An 11476-nucleotide genomic window follows, 5' to 3' on the forward strand; every position below is an offset into this window, starting at 1 on the left:
CTAGAAAAGCGCTATACAAATACAGGCCATTTACCATTTATTTACCATAATAGTCATCCCTCCATCATTTCTTTCACAAAACACTCTTTTTTTCCCCACAGCTTATTTCCAGCTGTATTTCTACAATAATTCCAAATACATTTATGGCCACTTAAAAATTAACGTGACAGTTCCCGATGGTTAGGGCCAAATGCAATCGCATGGCAGGCTGCTGTAAATGGACAAAACTTCAGTCAGGAGAACAATCGAGATAATCCATTCATTAATATTAGTCCAGTGGTTCCCAAACTTTTTTTGCTGGGCCCCCCTTTGTTTTACAAGAAAAATATTCGCAAATATTCAACACACACTTTCTGGCACATGCACACATCCTCCAACCACACACACCCATATTTTGCTCCATTGCGGTTTATTTCACACCTCAAATATTTAGTAAACAATTAAGCAAATACGAGTAATCTGAAATAAATTACAGGCAGTAATAAAATACACTAACTCTTTTACGCTACGTCCGCACCTACACGGGTATTTTTGAAAACGCAGCTGTTTCGCCCACACGTAAACGGCGTTTCAAATCACCGAAAACAGAGATTTTTTAAAACTCCTTTTTTGCGTTTATGTGTGGACGAGGAATACAGAGTTTGTCACGCAACGTCAAGGGTATGTCTTTTTTCATGTCACGCTGTGCGCCACGTTATTGTTTATATGAGATGAATTGCAGAATGGGAGATAGAGACAAAATACTGTTAATCTGACTATCTGCAGTTTTACACGCTTACATACACATCCCGCTGTAACTTTACTGTATAAAGAGCTCATTACAAGAAGTGTTTGTGAACTAAAAATCAAGAATGTGGGATACTGTTTGTCCGTGATTTGGAGAGCCCAGCGAGTGCTCCCGACACAAGGAAAGCAATTCTGCAGGGGAGACCTACCTTGGCACTTGTGCAGGTGAAACCAAAGGGAAGCCAAAGACTAGAAAATATGGTGAAGCATATATGCTTCACCATATTTTCTAATCTTTGGCTTAGAATGAAGTTAGTTTGGAAACACATTCAGCTATGCTTCATCTCCTGCTTTGCGTTTGTGTGGGCACCCCGTGATAGCAGTGTCCAAGCGTTGTTTATTTTGTTTTTTTCGCTTTTCATACTGCGCCCCCCCCTGCAATGGCTCTGTGCCCCCCCTAGGGGGCGGGCCCCACACTTTGGGAAGGTCTGGGTTAGTCATTAATATACTGCTGCATGGGCTGGGCTGTAGTTACACCGTCAGGTTTTAAAAACTGAGTTTTAAAATCAACAGTGGTAATAAAACCCTAGAGAGACCGACAGTGATCACTGACTGTTTTTAGGGGCTTGTTGAGATTAGATAGACCAAGGTGCAAAGCATTAAAATGTGTTAAAAGCACAACAGCCTTAAAAAACAAAGTAGTTTGAGCGTGGAAGCAGGATTCATCACGTCATCACTTGTCGACCAGTCTGAAATAATCTTTCATAAACTCCAACAGTACTCAGTGTTTTTCATCTGTGTAGAAAGACCTCTATTCATCTTTTGCTGATGAGGAGTTGGATCGTATTGTAAGTGAAGTCCACAGAAGCCATCCAAATACTGGCTACAAGCTAATGCATGGATTTCTGAATGCAAGAGGTGTGCGTGTCCCTGGTGAGTATAATGAGCCTGTTATTGAAATTTATGAATAACTATAAAGTGATCTGTTAGTGAGCCAAGCACAAAGTTAAGCTCATGTTTGTGTATGTATCCTTTCCTAAGCACCATGATTTGTTATGCAGGTTATTAGACTGACACTATTTCCTCAAAAGTGACCATGACAGTATCACTAACTGATGAATATTTGAAATTCTACTGGTAGATATTTTACAATATTGGTCAGGTGGTTAATATAGGTATTTCTAATGAAGTGACCAGTTAGTTTGTGGTTATTTTTGCCCACCTCTCAGTCTCAAGACTGCGGGAGTCTTTACGCAGAGTCGATACAGAAGGAGTGAACATCGGACGTCTACGGCTGCATGTATTAAGACGACGGCAGTATTCTGTTCCAGGTCCAAATTCCTTATGGCACATTGACGGCAACCATAAGCTAATAAGGTATCAGTGGTATTGGCATATGAATACTTAACCATATTATAGATATTTTAATAATTGTTCTACAAAAAGGTTGTGATTTTTTGTGTTTTACATATTGTCTCACAGATGGAGATTTGTTGTCCATGGTGGCACGGATGGATTCAGTCGACTAATTGTCTACTTGACAGTGGTTGGCAACAACAGAGCTAGAACAGTCTTGGAGAGCTTTGTTGCTGCTGTTGAGCAGTACAGACTGCCATCAAGGGTTCGGTCTGATAAAGGTGGGGAGAATGCAGATGTAGGTGAATTCATGATCAGGAGCTGAGGTACCAACAGGAACTCTCACATCAAGTGTCCACAATCAGCGGTAAATAACATGTTTTGCTGCTGTGACTCTACCAGTTTAATGCTTTATGAAAATTACATCACATCACCACAAAAAAGTCCCAAATAGGTTGTGCAATGACCTAAAGCATTATTAAAGTAGCTGTAACTACAACACTAATCAGGATTATTCCATGTTCAGGTTTCTGAAGACTACGGGATCGACTGGAACGGGCCTCACACTCACCATGGAGGCACTACATCAGTACCTGACATTCAGCTGGGCCGTGAGCTATCAGATGAAGAGCTTGCTACTTTGCCAGTTTCAGGAGTTTCTTTAACAGATGCAATTGGATCATACTTGGAGACAGTCCAAATTCTGTCAAGAACCATAGGAGACTGATATACAACCCAAGCTTTTTATTTAGCATGCTAAAACAAACAGATATGCAATGTAAAACAATTTGCTTCCCTCACATAAAGCTCCTTTCTTTCAAGTTTTTCCCATCATGACATTTGTCACATAACTTTTTAGTTAACATAAAATTATAATTTTTGTTTTGTTGTAATTGGGAAAAAAAAGTAAGACATGAAAGCTTGGGATGCAGAACTGCTAACTGTCTCTCCCATTTTATATCAAAATGTAAAATTGCTTTTTATAAACATGTGAAACATTAAACATGTTTCATTCCCCTTTGCTTGCTTTCTGTTTGAACCATGGCAAATTTTCAGCCTGAAAATTCTTAAACCAGTCCAAAACCTGTGTGTGCACTATTTATTGCAGAAATAAGTACTTCCTCGAAGTCTTGGTATGTCTGGAAACGAGCTGGCAGCTTTAGCATTTCAAAACACGTAGAGGCTGTTGGAAAGGTGCCCCCAGAGCTCTCCACATTGAGTTCAGGAGGAAGCATCTCCCAGCCAACCCAGAATTTCATCAGTTGGGCCAGTCTACTTGATGAAGCTAGAAAGTCAGAAATGGAGTTAAGGAAACATTTAGTTAATTGTTCATAATGCTGCAGAGAATATACAGTTAAATTATGAATTTCATACATTATATAACTTTCAATGCTTATTATCAAGCATTTGCAATATGAGCAATAGCTTTATTTAAAAAAAAAAAAGAAAAAAAAGGTGCCTATACCCGTTTCAATGAAGATCCGTAGAAATCCAGTGATGCGGCACATAGACTCAACATCAAATTCCTCATCTTCATCACTATCCTGAGCTGGCCATGTGATTTTGTCTATTACCATCTGATAGAACATGGAAGAGGACAACTTAGTCTTCAGTACTGGTGAAAAGAATATATAGTTTACCAATTTTATTAATAGGAAAACAAGTTAAGTATATTATTATTTCATGGAAAGTTCTCCAAATACATTTATAAATAAGGTCTCATAAATCAGTGGTCCCCAACCCCTGGGCCACGGACCGGTCGGTGAGTCATTTGGTACAGGGCTGTGAGAGTTGATGCTCAGGTCTGAAATTTATGGTTTTCAGGGTTTTTATCGATAACTCTGTTTCCCTGGGTCTTTACCCGTGTGTTATGAATAAATCTTTTTTTTGGTACTGGTACTGGTTTTATTTTGTTGTATTAATCCACTACAGCTTTAAGGCTGGACTCTGAAAATACTGTCGGACATAAACCATTCCACGGTGCAAAAAAGGTTGGGGACCGCTCTTATCAATGAGAGGGAAGAACTGGCTTACCTGTGGTGTGAACTGCATTTCTGCCATTCGTGGGAAAAGAAGCGGGACAACATCTGGCCTACTTGTCAGCAGGGGCCATACCATGACATCTTTGATTCCCTTTCTCAGCTGTTTGAGTTGGCGCATGGTTCTCCCAATAACCTTCCAGGCAGACAGACCCAAGCCATAGTATAAGAACAAATATCCTCCTGAATTCTACACAAGTTGGCACGGTAGAGGAAATTTTCATGAAGACACACTGACGTGCTTTGCCATATCTATTTACACTGTAGTAGACTGTGTATACACCAAAGACAAATTATAATAAATTTGCACATTTTACAGTAATATATTCTTTAATTCACACACACACACACATCTTTTATGGGGGCTTTGTTATTTTCCCGACATCAAACCACATTCTGCAGTAAAAAAATAAATTAAAAAATTGCTAAGGTTAGCCTTTTTCATTAACTACAATGTGTCTTTAATGCCTATTTAAGTGCAAAACGTGGTAATGCAGACTTGAGATAACTGTTCTGCTGAAGGCATAACTGATGGGTGAGTGGGCAGATTCCCTTTCTTAATCAAGTAGTGATTTGGAATGTGTTTAGTTTAAGAAGGAAATTTTAAAAACACAAACATACAGTAAATTTTTTTAAACTGCTGTCAGTATACTATAGTCTGAAGATATTTTGTAAAGGGATTTCTGTGTTTGTGAAGTTTCCTCTTGTGTGCGCATTTATGGAATTAGGGTGTGAGTGCCAACACTTGCAGGTATGAAGGAAAAGGTCCGATTTTGGTTATGAAAAACTATGTGCATGATTTAAGGAAAAAAAAAAGAATAATAATTTTAACATGACTGGGAGAATGGTAAATGTTAGTGCTTAAAAACCAAATATTTACAACACTAATTTCAGCACTAATAAAAAGAAAAAAAGAGGAAACATGACCATTGCCTGCCAGTGTTGAAGAAAAAGCTACTCTATACAAATCCGTCTGTATATTAATATTAATTTCAACACCTGCAACAATGTCTTTGATACTTAACCAGCAAGAACCTACCGCATGCACTAGAAGTTTGTTATGCAACCATGTCCGATTTGTTTTATTTACTGCTGGGAGATCCCAAGACAGGGAACAATCAGAGACAGTGTCTTGCTGTTCCTGAGTAAGTTCTTCGAGTTCAAGCTAAAATTAAGATTAAACAAGTTATTATGGTAGTCCACACAGTGATTTTAATTCAATTCATTTTTTCATGTTACATACCATTTGTATGATGCTCCTGATGTGCAGATCAGGACAGTCTTCTATAACAATAGTTGCCAATTCCGGGTCACCATTAAACAGCACGTGAATTATTGCAGGACTTAATCCTGTGACACAGGGACCATCATGCAAAAAGGTGTGGGCCAACATCCTTCCTGCAACCCGGAAGAGGCTGCTCTCGATAAGTACCTCTGATGTTGCTGGGACCAGATGGTCCGGTTCACCCTCAAATAGCAGTGTTCGACTAATTCCTCCTAGAAGTACCAAGAGAGCAGGGTGGGTTTTTTTTTTTTTTTATTTATTTATTTTTTTTATTTAATATATACCAATATTATCCTTTTGTTAATTTCTAGAAAATTGATCCAGACCCAAACACCACATAAGAGTAAAATACATTTAAAATGGTGAAATACCACATATGAAAATAGTAGTACACTTACCAAGATCTACTCTGAATCCAAACTGGAGTTTGGATATTATTGTTGTCACAAAGTACCGCATCACCCCTTGTCCAACAGCAGCATCACCTGAAATAAAATACAGATGATTACACTGTACAAAAAAAGCTCATCGTTTTTGTTAAAAGGGAAAGCAATATTATTTTGGTTGTAATCCTAGAATCCTGACCCTGCCAGAAAACAAAAAAGAGGAGTATTGTACAATACACATTTTTATTAGTAGTGATCACATATATTATTTAGGACCACTGGGCCCATTCACAACAAACTTATTAACCTGTAACAAATCAAATTTATTTAAGTTCAATTCAGTTTTTCACTGTAACAGGGCTACTTCTGTGTGATAGCATAAACACTATAACTGTCATTGTAGTTAGCATGATTGGCCAACGGAGCTCATCGTATGATGCATTTCAGCCACATGAAATCAGTAAGCCACTAAGACAACTCCATTAAAAGACATTTAACTAATTAAATTTGTTTAACACAATAGATTTCTATTACTAACCATCAAGGGTACAATGAACTGGACATGCCCATTCTTGTTGCTGTTTATAGAATGAGAGAAGTGCCGGTTCTCTGTCCTCCTCAGAGTCCCTCACATCCATCCTCAGCTGAAGTGGTTTCTATGGGCAGAAATCTGTGCCATCAGAAACTGAATTTGAATAAGCTAAATTTGAATTTGAATTGCTCAGATTGAATCTGAATTGTATCTTGAATAAATGCTTTTGAAAACTGAATTTGAATTAGTCTAATTTGAAATTGAATTTATGGTTTGAAAATGATCATCACTAAATTGAAATTGAATTTTACATTGAAAGTGAATTCATTTGCTTTGAAACTGCATTTTATCTTTTAAAAATTCAGCTCTCGAATAATTTCAGTTTCACTTCTCACCATTCAATTTCAGTTCCAAAATTCAGTTTTTTGGAACTTACATCCGGTTCCGGTTCAAGCGTAATCGAGCGCAGAGTAATCGAACTTCGTTTTACTAGCGGACCGCAAGTGGCAATCTACGACATCTGGAGCTGGAGTAATTCTTATGAAGGCATTCGTGATGTCAAATGACCAGTTGAGAAACTCTCAGGTTGGGAATAAATGTATTACATGTATAAGAACAAGCGTCATGTTAACAAATAATACCCGTACAGTAACGTTCATGCGTGTTGTAGCTGTTAGCTAAAAACGCTAATTTAGCGTAGATTGCCCTGGGTTCAGCGTTGACAAACAAATATGAAAGACTCCTTTCAATAGAATTCCAAAGTTGTCATCTTGTAACTTTCCGGAGTCCTCTACACTTGCAGAGGCCCCTACAGGTAGGAAAACGTGCAAAAGAATGTCAAAACCATTGCTGTTTGGGTTTACTTACGTCTTACACAGCATCCCAACTCTTTAGCTTACTTAAAAACCTTAGCTACAGTGAATATTTAGTCTAACACTCATCAGTGTCTGGGTCATTACTGATCACTTTGGTGTGATATGATATATAACTCTTCTGTTACATAGTGTATGATTAATTACACAGTACTATTAATATACTCCTCAATTGTTGTGTTTGACAGGCAGACAGTTCAGAAATTGTCAGGTCAGCAAGACACCTGCTAAATTTACTAACTTCTACATCTACCACTGTTCAGCCCAGTGTTCAGACTCACCAAGAGCCTCCCAGGTTTTGTGAAGCTAGACACAACACATGCACAGATTACCAAATAACTTTTGAATCATTTGACACGTGTTTTACTGTTGTACTATATTAATTAGTTAGCATAAAATGATGTGATGCATCTTCTGAATATTGTGTCATTCTAGCAGACAGGAAATGAGTCAGGAGAGAGGGAGAGATGGCCGACCAAGTATCCACACAGAAATGACTATGTTCCTTGCTGTATTTGTTCCTTTGTCAGACTTGTTCCTTATATTTACTTATTTAAGTTCTCAATACCCATAACCTGTTAAGATGTACAATTGTATTATTTTATATCAACTTACAACTAGTGATGGGATTTCCGGCTCTTTTTAGAGAACCGGCTCTTTCGGTTCGACTCACTAAAAAGAGCCAACTCTTTCGGCTCCGAACCGGGTCTTCAGGTTGTTTTGTTGCTTTCATTAATTTATTATTAACAATAATATAAAATCATGTACAAAAGGAATTACTAATGTAAAAAAAGTGGGGTTTTTTATATATGTTTATATATAAATATATGCGGTGGCCCCTAGAGACAAAACACGTACAAACTCCAAAACACATTTCTAGCATTAACTGTACTTCCAAAACAGAGCTACCTAGATCACTTAAATTACACAATTGAAAGCATATGTGTATTGTTTGGGTATTTATACACAAGCACTCATATATATTCAAATAATTTTAAAAAAATGTTAATTTACCTGTTATTACCACACACCAAATCCGGTCGTTGGTAATTGCTGGCTTGTGTAGCCACTAGGTAACAAAAGCTCAACACTGCGCCTAGCATCCTGGAGCACTTCTGTTGTGTTTTGTACGTGTTTTGAGTTTTTATGTGCTTCGGAGTTTTTACGTGTTTTGGAGTTTCTACGTGCTATGGAATATTTACGTGTTTTGGAGTTTTTACGTGTTGCGTTTGTACGTGCTTTGTCTGTAGGGGCCACCGTAAATATACTTTTATGTATTCACTCCAGATAAAATGTAATTAATAAATCATGTAATACAAAAACCAACTATTCACATTTCAGCTTTTAACTATTTAAATTTTCAGCTTTTTCCTTTTAAACAAATTTAAAGTGAAACAACACAAAACACTGCAAACCACAACACAATTAAATATAAAATAAAATATGAAAACAAAAAGAAGATGCACATTCTCTGTCATATGGGCCTGCATGAATAAACTTTCTGAATCCTCTATCATCTGCAACTGAAAATAGTTGTGATTGATTACTATACCTTTCTAATGTGATGTTGTTGTCCCTGGCTCTCTCTCTCTCTCCCTCCCGCTCTGTTCCTGTGCTACTGCGTGTAACCCCTCCCCCCTTATCCCAGTGCAAAGCACGAGGCTCGCATGCGGAGTGAAGCGGGAAAAAAGTGCAAGAGAGAGGGTGAAAGAAAGAAAAAAAAAAAACCCCACGGCTCGCGATAAGGAGCCGGCTCGCGTCGTTCACGTCAAAGATTTGGCTCTAAAAGCCATTTCGTTCGCGACCGACACATCACTACTTACAACATGTCTTCACAGGTCTTTTCCTGCTCTTTATGGAAACAAAGCAAAGCGCCGGTGCTTTCGAGGGCCTGCTAACCAATTTACACCAGTTAAAGAGATACAACTTAATTTTTATCTGTTACCCAAGCTTGTTCAGTCTACTCCAAAAGGCAGTGAAGAATTTGTCCATCTGCAAGCTGGTTTGGGACGTAGGTCTACACTGATACCTGACAGCTACAGTCATGATGAGGTAAGGTACTGCTCCATAATTATATTGTACGAACGTGATAATTATGTATATTGTAATAACGTGATATTATGTTGTTCAAACGTGAAAAGTATATTGTACAAACATGATAGTATATTGTACAAACATGAAAAGTATCTTGTTAGAACAATAAAGTTTTCACGTTATAACGTGATATACTTCTATTTTTCTTTTGCCTGGGTGGCAGCTCTACGCTTCCGTACTAGGTGTGTTATTAATGTTTTCAAACTTTTTAAGAAAAACATATATAATCTTTCGGCCTTCTAAAAAACCACATAAAAACAACAAACAAACAAACAAATATGATGTTGACCATACAGATAGGCAGTTGTTGGCCTACTGGAGGAATGTTCTTTATGGAATGTTTTAAGTGCTTTAAAAAGTCTGTTAAGCTTTGTACAGAGCATGCAATGTAACTGTACATTAAAGAGTGTTTTATAAACCATGCTTTCTGTTTCTTCTGTTTCTTTTTATAAACATGAGACTGTTTTATGCATTTTCAGCTATTTATTAGATTTTATCAGATTAAAAAAACACTTGGCATAGGAATGCAATTGAAACTATAACTTTTAAATATTGTTTAAATGAATGAACATAGCAACATGTAATAACAATTATAAAGATATATATAAATATGAATAAAAACAATTTAATTCGTTCTTTGTAATATATCATTTTTCAAATTTGAACATTTTAAACAGTACAAACAAAACAAAGGAACTATATATATATGTATATATATATATATATATACACACACATATATACATATTTATTCTGGGTTTTTTTTATTTCTACTATTAGTTTTCCTTTGATTTTTACACTAACGGTGATCCGTGGCCTTCTCAAACTCCTCCTCGTAGGGCTTCCACAATTTCCCCTTCGATGAAGAGGGTTTCTCCAGTTTGAAGGAGAACCTGTAGTTGGGTGGACTGCAGTGCACTGCACTGCTCTGCAGTGGCCACACCAACTATAGTTACTTCTGTCCTTTCATCTTCCTTTGTCTGTCGATACACAATAAGCATATATTTAACCTTGTAAGCTTGACATTTTTTCATATAAAAATGACACAAATATTGTATTGACGTCTTGATGCATGCTCAATGATCCATGTAAGTAAATCCCAAAAGGTTGATTTTGTTCATCTGGACGTAGCATTTTCAAGTGGGAGAAACGTTTCGTCTGACTGAAGAAGAGACTGAAGAAGTCCAGGTGACTTCTTCAGTCTCATTTACCCAATCTTTTAAATAGTACATTGCATAATGACTGAAACTAGCCCACTGAAGGAACAACAGGCTGGGAGGTCAGTTCCTTGATCAATAATATACAAATTGTCATGGGCACTGATCAAAGACCACAGAAACCTGCAGTGCGCTGAGACTGAAGAAGTCACTTGGATGAGTGACGAAACGTTTCTCTCACCTGAAAATGCTACGTCCAGATGAACAGAGTCAATCTTTTGCACCACCTATAATTCTAAACATTTTGGTAAATAACATTGCTATTACATGTTGGTACAAACATATGGCTTCTTCATACCTCAGTCTTTGTATAGGAGGTCGTCTGGAGCTGTACACCATAGGCAGAGTGGTTTACTTTGACGTGGGAGAACTTTATCTGATCTCCCACATGACATCGTGAATTGATGCCTCCCTCCACAAGGAGACAGTCATGGTATGCCCATCCTGAAATCACAAACATGACAGAATGAAAGATTTATTCATTAACTAATACAAATCTCAAATATGCCTATTTTCACCATTTTCAATACTACACTTTAGTTGCACCATTACCTGCTTTAGCTGGAGCGTTCGTATAGGCACTTGTTGTTTGCCTGCGACAACTTTCCTCACTGCCGAACACTGAAAATTCAATTAAAATACAATGTCAGTTATAGTGATTGCATATATCTGTGTGTGTACATCTAGGTGCTTCTTTCTTGACTTACTACATCTATTATTTTATTATTGTTGTTAATGATAAATCTACAACCATTTACAAAATAATAGCGGTTGATCGTGTTTGTTTGACAACAACAACAACAAATGATTATTTTTACTTTTAAAGACAAAAAAGTAATGGTTTCTTTGAAAACCTAAAGCAATATCAATTCTGATGGAACCACAAATATTTACCTCCACAACCTCCCCTTCCACTGTCATAAGCCCTCCAAACGTTGGGCTCATCTTCAGTGGTGTTGCTGGGGAAGG

General features: G+C 37.3%; 1 protein-coding gene across 1 annotated transcript; it reads right to left on the bottom strand.

The window, feature by feature from the left end:
- Positions 1-2546: 2546 nt before the first annotated feature.
- On the bottom strand, positions 2547-6393 carry LOC120435464 (G2/M phase-specific E3 ubiquitin-protein ligase-like). The gene is made up of 7 exons (XM_039605147.1): positions 6331-6393; positions 5805-5891; positions 5365-5618; positions 5161-5286; positions 4117-4257; positions 3548-3659; positions 2547-3367 (listed from the first exon to the last, which is right to left on the bottom strand). The coding sequence occupies exons 2-7, from the start codon at positions 5863-5865 to the stop codon at positions 3150-3152; spliced, it is 912 nt and encodes a 303-aa protein (XP_039461081.1). The 5' UTR covers positions 5866-5891; positions 6331-6393; the 3' UTR covers positions 2547-3149.
- Positions 6394-11476: the final 5083 nt, after the last annotated feature.

The sequence above is a fragment of the Oreochromis aureus genome, linkage group 3 (assembly GCF_013358895.1).
Source record: "Oreochromis aureus strain Israel breed Guangdong linkage group 3, ZZ_aureus, whole genome shotgun sequence".
Taxonomy (NCBI): domain Eukaryota; kingdom Metazoa; phylum Chordata; class Actinopteri; order Cichliformes; family Cichlidae; genus Oreochromis; species Oreochromis aureus.

Excerpts from the sequence above, each read along its gene's own strand:
- LOC120435464 (XM_039605147.1), bottom strand. The coding sequence starts at position 5,865 with ATGCGGTACTTTGTGACAACAATAATATCCAAACTCCAGTTTGGATTC. Across the intron at positions 5,619-5,804 it reads TGGATTCAGAGTAGATCTTG|GAGGAATTAGTCGAACACTG; the intron begins GTAAGTGTACTA and ends TGGTACTTCTAG. Across the intron at positions 5,287-5,364 it reads TCAGGAGCATCATACAAATG|CTTGAACTCGAAGAACTTAC; the intron begins GTATGTAACATG and ends TCTTAATTTTAG.